The 19,599-nt window shown below is 56.7% G+C and overlaps 1 protein-coding gene across 1 annotated transcript in view; it reads right to left on the bottom strand.

The window, feature by feature from the left end:
• Positions 1–19,599, bottom strand: part of KCNQ4 (potassium voltage-gated channel subfamily Q member 4) — a 51,766-nt gene that overhangs the window by 4,042 nt on the left and 28,125 nt on the right. The window contains exons 2-12 of the mRNA XM_012735816.2: positions 18,506–18,596; positions 17,743–17,869; positions 17,345–17,520; positions 16,605–16,730; positions 16,102–16,212; positions 15,832–15,927; positions 13,742–13,830; positions 11,814–11,975; positions 4,868–5,088; positions 3,101–3,200; positions 839–970 (exon numbers count right to left, since the gene is read on the bottom strand). Of these exons, the coding sequence (XP_012591270.1) occupies positions 839–970; positions 3,101–3,200; positions 4,868–5,088; positions 11,814–11,975; positions 13,742–13,830; positions 15,832–15,927; positions 16,102–16,212; positions 16,605–16,730; positions 17,345–17,520; positions 17,743–17,869; positions 18,506–18,596 (1,431 nt within the window). The remainder of the gene's footprint in view (positions 1–838; positions 971–3,100; positions 3,201–4,867; positions 5,089–11,813; positions 11,976–13,741; positions 13,831–15,831; positions 15,928–16,101; positions 16,213–16,604; positions 16,731–17,344; positions 17,521–17,742; positions 17,870–18,505; positions 18,597–19,599) is intronic.

Raw genomic sequence — 19,599 nt, 5'->3', positions numbered from 1 at the left:
TACAGTCTACACAGCACCCAGGTGAGCCTTTTAAAAGATAACTCAGATCTTAGCAGTCCTTTGCACAGAGCCCTCCCTCCAGTGCCTGTAGCTCATCCTGGATGAACAGCCATCTCGTGCCATTCCCTCTGGAAACCCTTCACCTAAACAGCCACAGGTCTGGTTGTACCCTCTCCTTCCATTTGGTCTCAAATCACCTTCTCACCTATTTAAATTCGCAAACCTCAATACTTTAACCCTTATTTTTCTCCTTAGTATTTATTACCATCTGAGGTATTCTAGTTTTTCTTATTTATCATCTGTTCTCTTCCCGCTAGAATGAAAACTCCATGAGGGCAGGGACTCTATTTTGCTTTCCACCATATCCCTGCTATCAGGTAAGTAGTAAATGCCCAGAGATTATCTCTTGAGTGAATAAATGAATGAGCGGGCAGTGAAAATACAGGCCTGGAGAGAAAGGCAAGGCATAGCTGACTTGGATCTTGGTATGAGGATCATTTCTTACTGCTGGGCCTAGAGAAGCGATGTGAGAGGATTCCAGAGGCAAGAAGTGGGCACTGAGAACAATTTGCCTATCCCCTTGGGAGATGGGAGGTCAGTAATTATTTTATACCTATTATTTGAGGTCCAGGAAACAATCATTCTAAACAAAGCCCCCAGCCCGGTGCCCTGCGGGTTCTGGCCTTAGTGCTACAAGCCAGGTACCTGGCTCAGGCCAGAAACCCCAGCTTCAGTAGGGGACTTTGAGGGGGCTCAGGGCTCTGGTCCACAGACTTCTTGCTGGGCTGGGACCACTGCCTCTCTACTCTGCTCTTGCATTGGGGACTGGTGCACCCACCGAGTCTGCAGGCTCTTGATCCGGCCCAGCATGTCCAGGTGCCCTGCAGAGTACTGCTCGATGACATCCTTCACGTCGTAAGGTCGCAGCGTCTCCTTGAATTTCCTTTTGGCCACCAGAAACTTCAGAATCCTGCCGAGAGAGGGGGTCTCAGAGGGAAGGGCCTGTTCAAGCAGCAGATTCGTTTCCAGCCCCTCTCTCTCCCTTTGCTACCCCTTTGTCCAGCACCAGGGCAACTCCTGTCTGGGTCACCACAAACAGCCTCTGCCAGGTCTCCCAGCCTCGCTACCCCAGAGCAGCAGCAACAGGGAGGTGATGGAAAGGGTTAATCCATGGAGGCAGGGGATGCATATGAGAAGACAGGAGGGACATTGGCCTTGACAAGGAGGCTACAGGTGTACTTTGAAGAGCCCTTAATCCCTGGACGTGTGTGTGTGTGTGTGTCATTTATTCTGCTTTGGCATGACCGCTCTGCCAGCCCATGCAGAGAAGACCCTGGGGGGCAGAGTCGTGGACAGGGAAACCAGCTCCAGGGGATGGCCTAAGTGGGGAGAGGGGCCGTGGGGTGGAGACAGGGGACAGCTTTGAGCAACTCAGGAGGTGGGACTGAAAGGCTTCCTGAGCCCAGGATGACTCCCAGGGCCTGGGCAACAGAGTGGGCTCTGGTGCCACTGCCTGAAGTGTGGACCCAGGAGGAGGAGCAGGCTAGGGGCATGCTGGGTGTGAGGGGTGTGTGGGGTGGCCAAGGAGAGCTGACCTAGGTCAGGTGGCAGCTCTGGCACTCCCAGATGCTGGTCACATGGAGGGAAAAGACAGGTTGTATGAAAAGGGGGTGAGAAGCGGCCTTAGACTCTGGGGAGAGGATGGGGAGTACGCAGCAGACTCTGATGTTAAAAGGAACACAAAAGGCCAAGCACGGTGGCTCATGCCTGTAATCCTAGCACTCTGGAAGGCCAAGGCGGGAGGATCACTCAAGGTCAGGAGTTTGACACCAGCCTGAGCAAGAGTGAGACCCCATCTCTACTAAAAATAAAAAGAAATTAATTGGCCAACTAAAATATATAGAAAAAATTAGCTGGGTATGGTGGCACATGCCTGTAGTCCCAGCTACTCAGGAGGCTGAGGCAGGATTGCTTGAGCCCAGGAGTTTGAGGTTGCTGTGAGCTACAATGATGCCACGGCACTCTAGCCAGGGCAACAAAGTGAGACTCTGTCTCAAAAAAAAAAAAAAAAGATTAAAAAATAAAAGGAACACAAACAGCAGAGGCTGTGGGCAGGTGCATCTGCCAGGGAAGGGAGGAGGTGAGTCCATAAGGCCAGGGATCAGGGGGTCTCTGTAGCTACAGCTGCAGGCTGGAGACAGACTAAGCCAGGACTCCACACCAAGGAGCTTGGGGGCCACAGCCATGCCTAGGCCATGGCCAAAGGGCTCAGAAGACTCTGGTCCCCTCTTAATTGTCGAGGCAGGGAGACAGCCAGTAGAGCAAGGGCTTTCAAACTTTTTGGACCAAGACCTACCATAAGAATTATATTTTATGTAATAAACAAGTATATACACACACATGCACAGATAACTGTAGTCTAAGTTTCATAATTTACCCTTCATATGAGAGATGCATTCTGATACTTTCTAATATATATATATATATATATATATATATATATATATATATATATATGCTGATCAGAGCTCACTAACTTGATTCCACCAAGTTGATTTCAAACTATCTCAACCAGTGGTTTGAAAAGCACTGCTCTAGAAGTCCTGGGGGAAATAGACAGACTGAGGCCAAGTCACCCAAGAAGAGAGAGAGTTTGAGACAGAGGGACAAAAAGATGAGACTGAGACAGAGCGATGCAGGGAAAAGTGGACAAGACAGGGCCCCTGGAGAGACAGGCAGCCACTGACACACAGCCGGGGAGAGAGAAAGAAGAGAGGCTGGTGCAGGCAAGACCCAGAGGCAGGGGAGGGAAGAGGAGAGGCAGAGCAAGGAGTGACCGGGAGGACACTGTGCATGCGAGGAGAAGGACCGTGATGGGCAGCTGTTCCCGCCACCCTGCTGGAGCCAGGCCCTCTAGACATGACGGGTCACAGCAAACCCTGCTGGGAGCCAGATGCCACCCTCCCCCGCCCCACCTGCACTCTAGGAGGGCAGCAGCTGGCACGCCGGGAGCAAGCCAGGCCTGGCCACGAGGGCAGGCCCAGATGGGAAGCAGTGGGTGGCAGACAGAGCGGGTGCTCACCTCAAGCCTTGGTCTCACCTGACGGAGCGGATGACTGTCTTCACAGCAGGCATGACATCGTCCACCGTCAGCTCACATTGGTAGCTCTTCTCCTCTGCTGCTTCCTCTGAGGGGCCCTCTGAAAAGACAGAGACGGCCCAAGTGGTCCACTCTCAACCCCACCACCACCAACACATGCCAAGCCACCATCAGAGGCCTCAATAAGAAGAGAGAGGCCCAGAGAGGGCCCAGAAGCTTCCTGGGGGCAGACCAGGCTCCTGCCTCCCTGGCTGCTGCCCCTCACTACCCTACCCAGGGCAGAAAACCCCAGTGTGTTGTATGCCCATCTGCCCCTATGCCAGACAGGGCAAACATCTGCCTGTGGCCAAGTGAGCAGGAGCTAGTTTAGGGCACAGCTGATCTGGCCGGGGCAAATTTGTTGCACAAAGTCCTGGAGGAAGCCCCACTGGTCCCATCATGCAGAACAGTGAGCCCCAGAGAAAAGGCATTTGATGCCTTCACATGTACCCAGCCATACAGTCTTATCCTGCAGCTCATGGGGCTGGATCCCATACCCAGATCTGCAACTGGGGAAGGCCCTGTGCCCTGGGTAAGACAAACAGCCTCTCTGAGGCTGGTGCCCTGAGCTGCACAGAGGTGATGCTATCTTCACCCCACAGGAGCAAGGAGCAGGAGACCAGAGAGCTTCCAGCACAGTAAAGGGTGGTCCCAGGCACCAGCCATGCCCAGGCTTCTATGGGTCAGCACCTCCCAGTGGTTTTGCGGGTTCTCTGAACTCTGAATTGTCAGCCAGCATTATCATGAGGGCTGACACAGCACAGGCAGAGACAGCATGGCTGGATCCCCTCCCTCCAAGGCTAAAGGGGCTTCCTGTCCCCATCTTCCATCCTTGTCCACTCACCCCGACCTTTCTCCACCAGGGACATAAAGTATGTCAAAGCTGGGAGAGGTCTTCTGGGGACTTGGTTGAAATGACCCAGGGGTCATTTTTGAGAAGAGGAAACTGAGGCACAGAGGAATGGGGAGGGTGGGGAGGATCTTGCCCGAGACAGTGCAAGTCTCGAGCAGAGCTAGAACTCAGAAAAGTGACCCCACCAGGTCCATGCCTTCATGTCTTCAGGCCAGGCTGGGTGAGGAGGGGCAGGCAGAGTGCATGGACTTTGGAGCTGGACGGACCTGCTTGAGGATAGCAGCTCTGCCACGTATGGGCTGGGAGATCTCAGTGTCCCTGTCTGTAAAGTGGGGATGAAAACAGAACCACTTCCCGGGGTCGCTGGGAGAAGGAAATGAGATAATCCAGTGTGGAGTGTACACAGTCAGGGCCATCAAGCAGGGGCTCCTGCTCCTTCCAAGGCACACTTGTCACCAGCTAGCTTTTGCTGAGCACTTTCTATATCCTCAACAGTCTCCTGTTCACCTTCTGTGGGTTATCTCATTTAATCTTCACAATCATCCTGTGTCCTATGAAGTAGACACTGTCATTGTCCCCATTTTACAAATAAGGAGAATGAGGCCCAGAGAGATTAGGTCACTTGTCCAAGATAAGTGACAGAGCCAGGGCTTATATCCAGGCAGCCTGGCCCCAAAGCCTGTGCTCCTAACCACTACCAAATGCCAGCCTCCCTTTGATTCTCAGTCTGACACCCATCTTGCAGACTGGTGCCCAGAGGTGGTCAATCACTTGCAGAGCTGAGACTAGAGCCAGATCTTTCTGCCTTCAGCCCAGACTGTCCCCACCCCTGCCACCCTCAGTGGGTCCTGGGCCCCAGACCCCCAGGGGCTCACCCTCAGCAGAAGTTCGGGGTTTGAGTCTCAAAGAGGCCCGGAAGCGAGTGCGGTCATTGAAGCTCCAGCTCTTCTGCACCTTGGTGGGGCTGCTGGCCTCGCCCACCTGCTCACTGCTCGGGGAGGTGGGCATCGGCGGAGGTGCCAGGTGCTGCTTGGAAGGACCTGTCCGCCGCTGGGAGCTGCCCATGCGGATGCGGTCTTTGATGCCCATCCGACTGCTGGCAGGGCAGGGCAGGGCAGGGTGGGGAGAGAGCCAAGTTAGCCAGAGCTGGGGGTGGGGGGTGAGTGGGGACAAAGCTGACTTAGGACCTAGGGGTGGCTATTGGGTCTTGATTCCCCAACCACATGGAGACTTCCTGGGATGGGACAGGGTGTGGTGAGGGGGGCCCTGACTCCCACAAGAAGCTGACTCAGTGTCAGTTGGAGCAGACCCCTTTCCCACCCCTACCTCCCACCCATAGTTGCCCAGACAGATAAGGGGTACACAGGAGACAGATGTCAGAGTGAAAGGACTGAGAGAAACCCAAGAAGGGAGTCAGAGAGACAGACAGGACAGGGGAGTTGGGCCTGGCGCAGGTGAGTGGGCAGAGGGTGGAGGTGGCGACCCCTTTGGGCACAGACAGGCTGCTGAGGGTCGGCAGCTCACCTGGCCGTGCACACTGAGCTAGGCCTCCAGTCCCCACTGTGCACAGGGGCGGGCTGTGTGGAGTCGAGGGTCTGTGTGTGTGTGCACGTGCAAGCACGTGACAGTGTAGGTGCACAGGCACCAGTGTGTATACATATCATATGTTGGCAGTATGTACATGTGTCAATTGATATTTTCCTCCATTCCCTGATGCTGCAGCTACCTGATCCCACATTGGTCAGGTCAGGGCTTTAGGACCTGGTACAGCTGTGCAGGCAGTGCACTGCCAAATGAGGTCTCCATCACACAAAGACTTCCATGCAATGGTGCCCCTGGCAGTGTGTGGTGTGATGGCCTGCTCAGGGCCTTGGCCCTGTGAGTCTAGCTGCTGGGCCCACAAGTATGCCCAGGACATGCCTGGTGCCTGCTGTCCCAGTAAGGGTCTATATTTGATAACCTGTTCTTCTGTGGTCTCCCCAGCCTGAGCTCTGCCCGCCTGGACTGATGTCCTGGGAGGTCTTGGATTACCCCTTAAAGCTCTACCCCTATACTGCCTACTAAACTCCCAGTTCAACAGCACTACACATATCTGTGAGCATGTGAACACACATGTGCGTGTCTGTACACGCTTAGACTTCCCTTCCCACACCCAACTCTCCACCGCATCCCCAAACCTTGGAAAAAGACAGGTCAGGGGAGGCCTCAGGTTCCCCAGGACAGGCCCCGGTTAACCAGTACCTGGTAGAGTAACTCTGTGTCCAAGAGGTTCACGGACCATGCTATCACTGTTTGAATAGGACCTATGCAAACACCCTCCCTCCCATGCCCTCTGGTGTCACCGCTGCCTCCCCCGCTGTGGTCTGCCACTGGAGGACCCCTGCAGAAGGTGCCCGCAGGGAGTGGTCTCCACCAGCCCTGGCTTAGGAGAGCACCGGCCAGCCTTGGAGGAGGCCTGAGGTGGGGCAGGGGTTGGGGGAGAAGTCTGTGTCACCTATTCTCAGGGACTTCCAGATCCAGGGCTGAGCAGAGGAGAGGTTCTGGTTTCGGTGCTGGGTGGGAGCTGGGGTCCCCATGCCCAGGGCATGGAGTCGGGGTAGAGAGCCAAGGTGCTGAGGTGAGGGGACCTCGAAACCAGGGCACCTTCGGGAAGGTGGCAGGAGGTAGGGCCATCCTTGGGGTGGGGGCCTCTGCCCAGAGGGGAGAGGTTTATATGTCAAGGATGGGGGCCCTGAGGATATCAAGAGGGAGGGATGGGGATAGCTCCCGAATCCAGCATGCTCTTTGCTGGCCACGGTCCCACCAACACATCCCAAAGATCCCAATCAAAGTTTGAGGTTGGCTCTCCCAAACTTTCCTCCGCAGAGCCATTCCTTGGGCCCTCCTCATGCCGGCAAGCACCCCAACCCCACCTAGTCCGTGCAAACCCTCACCCCATCCCACACTCCTCCAAGGAGGAGAGGAAGAGAGGGGGGTGGAGAAGGCCCTGACCCTTTGCTCAAGGGCCTGGACTTCACATCCCCGCACCCAGCACATAAGGCTCCAGTGGTGTTCTGGGGAAGGGGATGATCTCCCTGTCATGAGAAGTGTGCAAGCAAGGCTGAGCTTGTACTCAGCAGCACTTTTGGAGGAAGGGGTCTGGGGCTTGCACTAGAGGCCTTGAAAGGTCCCTTTCCAGCTCTGATTCTGCGATGGTTGAGAGAGGTTCTGGCCTGGTTTACGGGGTTCTGTAATTTTCAGGCCAGAGATCATGGGCTCCTATTTTAATGCGAGAAGGCACTGTTTTCCCAGGAGTGGCCCTGGATTCCAGCTCCCTTGGCAGGACCCAGAAAATGGCATACATCGGCCTCCCTGAGTGTAAAAGCTCAGAGAAAATGGAAAGAAACCTGGCACACATGGACATCCCAAATCTCGTTCCCTTCCCTGGCTCCTTAGAACATGCAGGGTCCTGTCTGCCTCCGCTCTTTCAGCTCTCTCAGCCACTGAGTGTGGCAGGCTCCATCTTTACCATTCCTACTGTATAAATAAGGAAAGAGGTGAAATGACTTGCCCAAAGTCACAGAGCCCCTATGGGACGGAGCAAGGACCGGAACCCAGTTTTCTCTGACTTCAGGGACTTGTTCTTTTTCTGGGACAAGCAATCAGGATAGAGTCTGGAGCACTGCTTCTCAACTGGGGGCAATTTTGCCCCCCAGGGGACATGTGACAGTGCCTGAGACATTTTTGGTTGTCACATGTGGGGTACTGCTGGCATCTAGTAAGTAGAGGCCAGGGAGGCTGCTAAACATGCTACCCTGCATGTGATAGCCCCACCCACAAAGAATTATCCAACCCAAGGTTGCAATGGTGCCAAGATTGAGGAACTCTGCTCTAAGAGTCTGTTGGTGGCTGGGAGAGGGATGGGTGGGCTTGACTGTCCTAGGGGGAGGGCAAGCTCTGGCTGCCCTGCTCGACCCAAGCCCTGTACTCACTACCACAAGGGATTTCTCTAAGAACTGACTCATCATCTGCCAGCCAAGGCCAAGTTCTTGGGGAAACAGAGGCAGATGTGTCTGATGCCACATACCAACCCTCTCTGCAGGGACAGTGCAAACAGCCTCCCTGTTGGCCCTGCCCTGGCTGTGCCCTCCTGCCTCTCATGCCCTCCATAGCCAAAGGAGGCTTGCAAAGGGGCAGGTCTGGCCCAGAGACTCCTCAGCTTAACCCTTTGGTGTGTCCCCACTGCCTATAGCCATGGTTTCCAAGCTATTTTTTCGAGTAAGTAAGATCTTCACTGGCCAACATGCCAAGTCAAATGAGGCCAACATTTTTAGGAGGTAGGCACAGTTTCAGTAGAAGGAGATCTTATTATCATCTGCATTTTCCATCTGAGGAAACTGAGGCACAGAGGGGTCAAGTGATTCACCCAAGGACGCGTGACTAGCGAGTAGTGGCTAGGCTGTGGTCCAGAACCCACGTTTCTGAGAAAGACTGCCTCTCGGCAGAAGCACACACGGGCAGCCAGGAGCTCTCATGCATCTCCCAGCTCTGAGCTTACCAACCCGCAAGGCTCCAGAGGCACCTTTGGGAAACCAAAGACCCCGTGAGCCCAGGCTGCCAGGCGCACCAACAGGAAGAAGCTTGCATTGGGCTGCCGATTTTCCCCACGCTGTGTGCTCCCTCTCTCCCTCACCTCCTTGCCCAGGTCCCTGCCGCTTCCTCAGCCTGCAGTGCCCTCCCTGCCACCAGCTGCTTTCAACCCTTCCCCTGGGTTGCGTGCCTCACCCAAGCTCCACAGCCCCTCTGCCCCCTCCTTTTGCTGCACTCATGGCACCGAACTGCAATTACTCTTTGCAAGTCTCCAGGGACCATGTTTTATTCATCTCTGCATCCCTGGTGCACAGAGCAGGGCCTGGCACAGGGCAGGTACCAAGTAATACAGTGGAGATGCAGCCAAAAGAGCTGGGGCTCTGGAGTTAGCCAAGGAGGTGCCAATCCCAGCTCCTTCAGGCACCTGCTAGGTCCCTAGGTGGCCAGCAGGCAGACAGGGAGCTAAACCCAAGGCCTGGCCAAAGTCAGAGTGGGAAAGACCCTCAGAGAGCCTCTAGTTCAACCTGCCCATTTCACAGATGGGAAATTGGGGTCCAAAAAGGGGAAGCGATTTGGCCAAGATCACACAGGGGGTCAGTGGCAAAGCCAGCACGCATCCCCACGGTGCCTGCAAGTGCCCCTCCTGGCACACCGGGCCCATGCCCCAGCCCTGGCAGAGGCATCCCCAGAAAGGCGAGGGGCTCATCGGGGCCCCGAGGCAGACGGCAGGCGGCAGGCACATGCACCTTGTCCTTGGCCCATCCTGTCCCCCTCTCCAGCCCCTGAAGTCGGTGGGGCAAGGAGGAGTGGGGACCGGAGGAGCAGGCGAGGAGGTACCTCGGTCTCCAGCTGGCGTGGATCCGAAAGAAACTCCGTTTATTATTAAACATCTGGCTGGAAAGTTGAGAACAAGACACGAACAGAGGTTAGTGGGAAAGGGGCGATGGGCAGGGTGTGGGGAACTGCCAGGATGGGGCCGGCCTCCTGTGGCTGGTGGGAGAGAAGAATCCCCACCTAAATCGTCCTCCAGCCCCATCCCCAGGAAGAAGAGGTTCTCACACTTTGCATACGGATCTCCTAGGGAGCGTGTTGAATATGCAGAAGCCTGTGCCTCTCTCCAGCGATTCTGATCCTGAGGGCTTGGGGAGAGGTCCAGGTATCTGCAATTTGAACAAACACCCCATGGGATGCTGATGCAGGAGGTCAGGAGACCATGCTTTCAGAAACTCATCGCAAAACCCTAATTAGGGGAGTCACTGCCTGGCAATGCTAGCCCCCAGGAAGTCCTGCTACTTTAGCTACACTTCCTGTGAACGTGCTCGATCTGGGTCCATCCTCAGCACCACCAGAGGTATGACCAACCAGGAGTGTATATGTGTGTGTTTGGGGAGGGGGGCTATCCTGGGTAGGGTACCTACCCCATAGGGGCAAGACAGCCATGGTTAAGGATATGGCCATTTGGCCTGAGTGTGGTGATGAATCTAGCAGTGGTAGCTTGGCCTCCTAAGTCCCTGGAAAGAAGGGACACTCCATCACCGTCACCATGAGTCCTAGACACACAAGCCCTCCAGGGCAGACAGACACAAGGCTGGGAGTTAGTACTGGCCAAGCCCCTAGCAGTAATCTGTTCCTGGGCCTTGGGGGACTCGGAGACCCAGAGAAGTTGGGGAGGGCGGTACAGGTGTTGGCTCCTGGCTAACCTCTGTTTCCAGTGCCTGCCTGTTCAGGCAAGGTGAGACCAGAGTGAACAGGAAGCTACAGAGGTCCCTGGCTCAGGTCAACCCCTGGGCAGGGTTGCTAGAATGGGGAAACTTCTGAGTTTCTGCCTATAAACAGTGGCTTGGTAGGAATGCGGGTAACAACGGTGCCCTCGGGCAGTGACGGAGAATTGGGGTCAGGCCTCACCATGAACTTCTCTACCGGGGAGTTCCCAGCCTGGCCTGGCTGGTCCTGCGTCCCATCCCCCCAGTCTCAGACCTGAGGGGCTCTCCCTCTCTACCCATTTCCTGTCCAGCCCTGGCCCAGAACAGGGAAGGCTGCCGCTCCCTGCATCTTCTGCACCAGAACGCCTCCCCAGACCTTTCCAGTCCAGAAGCTCAGAGAACCCAGAGCCCCTGATCAGCCTGAATGTCACTAATTTTCTGCCAGGACACAGAGGTTCAGAGTGACTTGATGACTTCCTCAGGGACACACAGCATCAGGTGGCAGAGGCAAGCTCCACGGCACCTCCTCCCTCTCATCTCCCAGCCCTTGCTCCCGGCCTGGGGCTCAGAACCACACTGAGGCTCAAGACCCGGATGTCCCCCTGGCTGGTTCCAGGAGGACGTGTGAAGATGACACAAAGAGATGGGTAAAGGATGGGGGAGAAATGAAGCGGATGGAACCCTTGACCTCAAAGCTAAACCTCCAGAAGAGCAGCCACTTGACCATGCTCTAATTTGACGGTTTCCTTTAGCCAAATATGCCTGAAACTCCTGTATCTGTGAACGTTTGCGGGGGTAAGCACGTTTTCTCTTTGTTCTTCTTTCAAGATGCAAAAGCTCCAGGAAAGACAGGTCAAGGGGAAGACACTGTTGAGAGCACCAAAGTGACCTTAGTAAGGATGCAAACAGAGTCCCAGGAGGACCCCATGGGCTCAGCAATGAACAAGGGTCACGCGAGACAAGAGCATTAGTTGCTGGTCACGTTTACGCAGGTCCTACACGGTCTTAGTCACAGAGCTCTCTTTCCAGCCGGAATCTCATTTCCAAGAGGCGAGTTCAGTCCAGCCCCTCCCAGAGCAACATGATGGGGAGGGGGTCCCTGCCCTCACACCCCAGGGCGGTGCCCACGATTACCTGAGCCGTAAGCACCTGTGGCCAGCGGCCTCCTCCTCTCTCCAGCTTCCCAGGAGGGATGGGGGTGCAGGGATGGAAGAGTGAGGGGACGTGGAAACAAAGAAAGAAAGAGGACAATGGTATGAACAGAGGAGGTGATGGGACGGGTGGTGTGGACATCTCTCCCACTCAGACTCTTGGAGCCCCAGGTGACAAAAAGGTGAGTCCAGCCTGGCCTCTCCAGGGAGGCCCTCAGTCTGTACCTGTCTGGCCCTCTGATGACAACCACCCAGGCCTCATAACAAGGCCTAGGAGTCCCCAAAACAGGCCCAGACACCCATGTATTGGCTGGAGGCAGGTCTGAGAGAGGATGAGACAGAGGATGGAAGAAGAGGAGGAAGAGCAAGAGGAGGTGGCGGCCCCAGGGGGCCCCTACCTTTCCCCAGGGCAGAAGGAGGCGCTGCCCGGCCGGTGGCAGGTGGCAACGGGCGGGTAACGGGAGGGCGCTCCGTCGGGTACCGGCGCCCGCCGCACCTCCAGGGGCCGTAGGCCCCCGTTGCGGGCCCGTTGCACGTGCTCAAACAAGAGGGCCAGCTCTCTGCAGGAGAGGGCGCCATCAGCAGCAGGCAGGGTCCTGTCCTGGCGCCACCCTCTCACCCAGTGGGCGCGGAGCCCCTGAGCTCAGACCCTGCCAGGCCCGCCTCTCTGGAGGTGCTCCTCGATGCCCCGGGCCAGGCGGGGACAGGGTGGGGAGTGGGAGAGACTGGCCTTCCTCCCCACCTTTCTATATTTAGTTCCTGGGAGTCCTCCGGGATGCCAGGCGTGGTCGTGAAGGCTGGGCACAACTCAAGGGCACCCCCACAAGGCAGCGAGTGGGAGGAGCTCGAGTCCAGCTCACTCTGCTCACCGAGCCGACTGCCTGGTGTGGAGCTGTGCCCGCCAGTGGCCTGCGGCAGCCCTGAAACCCTACCCTCCAGATCTGCCTCTGGATTTTAAGGGGAGACTGAGGCTGAGGAGGGAGATTTGAGAGGGTGGCTAGCCTGGCTTCCTTCCGCTATGGCAGTCACTCCTGCCACTGGGTTCTTGGAGAGTGGATCTTGGGCCTGCAGCTTCTTCCTAACTCTCCAGACCATTTCCTGCTGCCATAAGCCAAGGAGAGTATCTCCCCTCTCCCCTGGGCCTGCTGTCCCATTGTACAGATGAGGAAACTGAGGTCCAGGGAGTAGGAGGCCCAGTGGACCACATGGAGCCTAGCATCTCCACACTAGGCTCTGTGACTCTTACCAGAGGACCCAGACCACCCTCCCACCCCCACCACCCCTCACACACATCATATTTCTAACAAAGCAGCCCCTGCCCCACTCCCCATGCCTGGCCTGGAGCCCTTGGGGCTACTCCTGGAGAAAGAGGCTGGTTCTAATCCAGCCACACCCCCGTCTCTGAGGTGGGAGCTTGCCTCTGCCAGGTGGAGAGATGGGGGCGTGCTGATGTGATGCTGAGAGCCCCCTTCCCTCCTGCTCCTCCCTGGGGAAGCCCCTGGGACTAGGAGGGAGTGGGGAGGGGGGAGCCAGGTGCAGGGTCAAGTGGGATCATGCAACAGCTGCTCTTGGAGAACTAATGAGGCAAAACAGACACCCACAGAAGCGCTGAGCACAGCATCCTGGCCCAGCCGCGCACTTGCTGCCCGCCTGCCCATGGGACTGAGCCGAGCTCCGTGGTTTTCATTCCTGCCCAAGTGTTTGGCCAGCCACCTGGCCACACGCACCCTGGTGATGCTATTAATAATCCCTTGCGTGGAGCCACCCCATTCAGTCTTAGCCCGGCCTGGGCCAGTGGGGCAGACCCACTTCTGAGCCCTGAGGCCACTGCCTGGCATAGTAAAAGTGAGCACATATTCACGTGTGGAGTGTGGGGTGGGGCCATGCACCTAAATGGGGAACACATGTTCCTGCCCATTCCACACTTTCTCCAACCAGCTGCACTGTGCCAGGCCAGTGTTAGTCAGGGCGAACACTGTCCCCGAATGAAGACTGAGGGTTGATGAGCTGGCTGCACCGCTGTCGTGGGTGGCATCACCTACAGGTGAGCATGCGGACGGCCAGGCACTCCAGGAGCCGGGCCTCAGCCGTGGGGCAGGGCTTCACCCACCACCTGTGTCCAGTGTCCACCCTTCCCTGGACATAGCAGAGTGGGACAGAGGACACTCCAGGCTCTGAGTTATATAGGGTCTGCGGAGCCAGCCCAAAATGCCTCCTTGGGAGCCATCACCCGCTCCCTGCCCTACAGGGCTGAGTCCCAGCCATCTGCCCTCAAAGGGCATTACTGCCTGTCCCCCACCCACTCCCATCCCCCAGCAGGACCTACCTGAAGGATGGGAGGATACTGTCATAGTAGTACCAGGTGGCCGTCAGGTAGGCCCGGCTCGTATCGGTGGAGTACAGGCGCCACGCAGCCTGGTGGTATGGGGCCATGGGGAAATGGGGTGTCAGTGATACCTCTCGGCCCCACACCAGCCCTCTGCCCCTGAAAGAACCCAGTCCTTGGGCCTGCTGAGAGCCACCCAGAGCCAGAGGCTAGTTCCTATTCCATAGCCACCAGCAGGGCCAGCCAAGAAATCAAGGCCTAGAGAGAAATGACTTCCCCAAGGTGACATAGCAGAGCAACATCAGCGCCAGGGGCTTAGATGTAGGGGTTAAGAGCTGGGGTTTTGTTGTCAGGCAGATGTGGGTTTCCAATCCCAGCTCTGCCCCTCACTAGTGTGGACAAATTAAGTAAAGCTTCAGAAACCTCAGTTTCTTCACTTGTAAAATGGATTTAATATTCCTTCCCTAACAGGAAGTTGTGAGGACTAAATGGACAAATGTACACTAAATGCCAAGCTCAGTTAATAACAAGTTCTCCTGTAAAGCACTCCTGTTTTCTTATCACATTTGATAAATATCTATTCACTGTGTATTAGATTAATGTCTCCCCCTACACTGTAAACTGTGTCGTGGTCACTGCTGTATCCTCAATGCGAATACAGTGTGTGGCGCGTGTCTGTGAATGTCTGGGGAATGAATGCTGACTGAGCGAATTATTATTACTAATAACCCCACTCCATCTCTCCCCTGCTGTCACTGCCCACAGGAATACTAAGGACTGAAGAAGGGAGGAAAGAGCATCACCTACTAATCCCTCAGATCCATGGACCTGCAGGGCTTCCTCTGAGGCAGGAGGGATGGAAGTCAGACAAGAGGAAAGACTGGCCATCTCCAGGTAAAGAGAGCCATGGACGGACAGTGAGTGTGGCCATCAGAGAGGGCAGGGAGGCATGGAAGCTGCCAGGTGGGACAAAGCAGAACTGGGCCCTGGATACCTCCCTTCTTTGGATGCCTCTTGTCCTTAAGGGGCTGCCACCACTGACCTCACCAGCCAGGCGTCCTCCGAAGACAGGAATATTTTTACTTCCTGCTTGCCTAGGCCCCTGGCATGGGCTAGGGAGCAGCTGCCAGAGCTGTCTCATTAATTATGGGCACCACAATACCAGCTGTCTCTCGGCATGGCCAGTGCCAGCGCCTGCCCCTACAATGCCCTCGGAAGGCCAGCTCCCAGGGGACAGTGGCCATTGTGCCCCAAGGGACACTAAGAAGAAAAGGCTAGGCTGGCGGTTGGAGATAGCAGGGATGGGGAGAGGGTTCCACGCTGGGGAGGAGAGATAAGGAGGAGTTGAGTCAGGCTAGGGTTTGGGGGCCAGAAGGTGGCATGTTGGGGAGCAGGCAGGGTGGGCTATGCCGGTATCCCTGAGCCATTTCCTGCAAGGAGTTCTCTTGCACACACCCCTGACTAGAAAAAAGCCAAGGCCTAGTCCCAGGATCACAGAAAATCAAAAGCCCTGGCCTCAGGCCACAACTGGTCAGAACACCCCATGACACTAAGGGAAATGGAGACTCCTGGCTCTCCAGCCACCCCTCTGGCTGCTCCTCTTGTCTCCTTAGCCAGCTCAACTTTGCCCACCCAGCCACTAAATGTTGAGGTTCCTAAACACCCAATCTGGACCATGTTCGTTTCATTTGTATGAGTGTTTATGGAATGAGTAAATGAATGAATGAATGAAGGTTCTGGGAATGGAGCAGGCTTACTGAGAGCTGCACAGCTGACCAGTGGCAGAACTGGCTCTCCTCCAGGGGCCTGGGGCCTCTTGTCCCGGCTCCACCCCTCTCCAGGCCCTGTAGAGTGGGGCCTGGAGCTGGGCAGTGGGACAGCCGTGGTCAGCCCTAAACTGGGCATGTGGTGCAGGGGAACGTTTCTGACAATCTCAGCATCCCAGCTCTGTCTATGGCTTGGCATGTGACCCAGAAAAGCCACACCCCCTCTCTGAGCTTCAAAGTAGAGTCACAGTTGGTCTGGGACACATGGGTCAGCATACAGGGTTGACACACATCTCTTCACAGGGCATCCTGGGCATGTTGTACCTGGATGAGATTGGCTGCTGGCATCCTCCGCTTCTCAAAGTGCTTCTGCCGGTGCTGCTCCTGGACCTTCAGGGCGAAGCCAGAGCCCAGGATGCCCTGGGGGATAGGGCACGGTTGGGGCAATGTAGTAGTTGGAGGCAACAAGAGGCTGCAAGGGTATCCCCATCTGTGCCCACCAAGGTGCCCCAGGCTACTCAGGCAAATCTGTGACAGGGGCTGAGCAGGTCCCGCTCCTAGCCTCCCCCACCAACCCAGCAGAGGGCAACTCACGGCGGGCAGGGCAAAGAAAGAGATGCCCAGTAAGGCGAAGCCGGCAGCCAGGACCCTGCCCAGCCATGTGTGCGGCGTCTTGTCACCATAGCCGATGGTTGTCAACGTAATCTGGGGATACAAACAAGTCACCTGCAGGACTGGTCATGGGGGCCACCTGCAAGAGCTTGTTGGGGACACAGGCTGGTGTGAGCCTGATCATTAGGGAAAGGGTCGGTGGTCACCCATGGGAGTTGGTTACAAGGACCTGCCACAGGGGCTGTTAGGGGCAGCCCTCTCCAGTGCTGGACAGCAGAAAGGGGCACAGGTCACAAGGGCTTGATGTGGGGGGCTAGGTGGGAGCACAAGCAGGTCCACTACACAGGTTGGGGGGCTCCCATAGGGTCTGGTCTCAGGAGTCCTACTCTAGCCAGAGGGCAGGGACAGGCCTGCTCAACCCCCAGTCGGAAGTTCCTAGGCAGAGCCCCAGGCAGAAGAGCAGCCCTGCACAGACCCTCACGCACCGTCCCCCACCAGAGCGAGTCGGCGTAGGAGGAGAAGTCGTTGTTGGCGTCCTTCTCCGCCAGGTAGACCAGGAAGGAGGCGAAGATGAGCACCAGGAACCCGATGTACCAGGCCGTGATCAGCTCCTGCAGGGCGAGGAGAGGGAGTGAGGAGGTGAGGGGCGCTGAGCCCGGGAGAGGTGGGAGCTCCCAGAATGGAAGGGGGTAAAACACCGCAGCTCTTGGAGCGCCCCAGCTGTGAATCTGCTGCTTTTCTTTCTCAGCTCCTCCCTTCAAGGACCCCTGCCCCGCCTTCGCGAAACCGTCAGGACCCCGGGGCCTGCCCTTGACTCTCTAGGTGGCAGGCTCAGTCTCCACCCCAGGCCACCTTGCCTACCCCCAACGCCCCCTTTCAGATTTCGATCTGGCCCGACAGTAGCCCCCGCTCCCGCCCCAGCTCACTCCCACCGTGCTGTGCTAGTAGTCAGTCCAAACCCAGAAGCTTCCAGGTGAAACGGGCAAGCCCTCTCAGGCCCCGCCTCCTGGTCTGGTCCTGACCCCCTAGGCTCCGCCCCGCCCAGCTCCGGCCCACCTTGCCCCGCCCCTCAGGCCCCGCCCCCTTGTCCTGGTCACGCCCTTCCCTCGCGGAGGTAGTCTCTGGCCTCACCCGCTGCGTTGTCCCTAGTCTCTCTACCACTCCACCCCAGCTCCTCTCAGGCCCTGCCGTCTCTGCTCCTCCCCAGACGGCACGCGGGCCTCACCTTGCTGTGCGCGTAGACCACCGAGCCTAGCAGCTTCCAGGTGCCGCCGCGGCGGTCCATGCGCACCATGCGCAGGATCTGCAGGAAGCGCATGCTGCGCAGTGCAGACGTGGCGAAGATGTTGCCCTGTGTGCCCGCAGCGATGACGGCCACTGAGGCCACGAACACGATGAAGTCTGCAGGGGCGGGGGTGGCAAGGTCACAGCCGGCGGCGCCAGGGAGCCAGCCCACCCGGGTCGGGGACTTCTGGGGCCGTGGGTCGCGGGGGATTGGAAAGGTCTGTTGAATGTGTCAGTAGCCAAGGGTCAGGGTCAGGGTCAGGAATGGGGTCAAGATGTCAACCCTGTTGCTTAGGGTGACGAGTCAGGGGCCAGGTCCTGCAGGGCAGGCCTTATTACCGATGACACAGAAGGGTTTCCTGGCAAAGCGCAGGCGGCCCTGCCATCCTCGGTAGCGGCAGCAGCATCCAGCCGACCAGACTCGGACGATGTACTCCAGGCCGAACACCACAATCATCACGAATTCCTGTGGGACCAGGGGCCTGAGTTCTGGTCCCCACTTCCCAGAACCAGGGCCCTGGTCACAGTGCCAACCCATCCAGGAGTCCCTGGGGCGGAGGGCCAGAACCTTCTCGGACCCCTCTCCTGGAGGTTCTTACACCTGGATGGACTTGAGGAGGATTTACAGAAGGCAGGTGGCCCATTCCAGGCCCTCCAAGGAGACCAAGGCCCAAGTCTGTCCTCCCCTTTCTACCCCCATGAGCTGTCTGGATTTTTCTGCTCCTCAACCTGCCCTCCCTCTCCCAGACATCTCAGACTCCCTAACCCTGGCTGGGTTTTTGGATGTTTTTTGTTTAGGAAAAAAAATACAAAAACAAAAACAATCACCTAATCTAAACTATAACCCACCACAAGTGGCATTAGCAGTTTTTGTCCTGAGAAGGGGTGGGCCCTACTCCCTTCTTCTATTCTGGGCCCATCATAAGCCCTCACATAGAGGCAGGCAGTCCCCCAACACATACTATAGAGTGGGAACAATGCCCAGAGAGGGGTGGCCACCAGCCCAGGGAACACAGCACAGCAAGCTGCTCTCTGAGTCATGGTATGAGAAGCCTCTCTCCACCTTACACGGGCCCCTCGGACCTGGGCTCCCGACACTCACCAAGATGAGGAGACACTCGTTGGCAAATTCCTGGTGCTCCTGGATAGTGGACAGCACAGACAGCACCAGGCAGCTGAAGACCAGCAAAAATCTGTAATTGCAGCATGAGGGAAAAGGTTAGATTGCTGGAGGGATAGGACAGCCAAGGAGCTTCTGGCAGGGGGCTGCTGAGTCAGGGGAGGAAAGAAGCATTATTTGAGGAGAATTATTTGGAAATCAGAATCAGAGTTCCCCAGAGTTACGGCTCTGTGCTGGCCACCAAAGGCAGCACTCCCCAAACCTCATGCTGCTGAGTTCACGGACACCTTACAACCCTCTGGAGTGCTCCCTGATGCAGGCTGCACCTCGGAGAACTGGTCATTCCACCGTGAGTGGCAGGTGTGCCTGGGCTGGCAGTGGCAACGGACAGGCTGGGGGTTCCTCCAGGCTCAGCCACCCACAAGTGGTGGCCTCAGCCCCTAGCTCGGTTTTAAGTTGTCTTGGGAGAAGTGTCCCAGAGGCTTAGGGGAGGTCAGTGGTTGAAGGAGGGACCCCCTTCCCCCATGCACACCAAAGTGGCAGGAGCATGACCTCACCTGCAGAATGGGGACAACTGCCTCTGCCTTCATGGGCTCTTAAGGAATTAAATAACGAGACAGCTACCAAAGGACAGGGGATCAGGAAGGACAGGTAGGGAGGGAAGGATGCAGGGGGAGAGGGCATAGGGAGGAGAACCAGGCAGTGTGGAGCTGGGCCATCGAGGCCAGGAACTTCCCTGGGGACAGTGAGAAGCTACAGAGTGGCCCAGAACCAGATGTTTAGAAATGGGAGGAACTTTAGATCCTAACTTATCCAATACTTCCATCATCCCCAATTGTACATTTGAGGGAAACTGAGGTCCAGAGAGGGAGAGGGATTCACCTAAGGTTTCCTGGTATGTCCAGACCAGAGCTGAGATTAGAGCCAGGGTTCCCAGTTTCCCAGTACACAGGAGAGGACAAAGGGCATAGGAAAGAAGCCGGGGCCTTGGCAGTAGGCGAGTAGATGAGGGGGGCGGGATGAGAGGGTACAGTCTGCAGACGCAGCAAAGGGGAATGAGCCGGACTCCAGGAAGC

Source organism: Microcebus murinus, chromosome 2, assembly GCF_040939455.1.
Source record: "Microcebus murinus isolate Inina chromosome 2, M.murinus_Inina_mat1.0, whole genome shotgun sequence".
NCBI lineage: Eukaryota > Metazoa > Chordata > Mammalia > Primates > Cheirogaleidae > Microcebus > Microcebus murinus.
The sequence above is the reverse complement of the archived record's forward strand: the minus strand, read 5'-3'. Positions and strand labels throughout refer to the sequence as shown.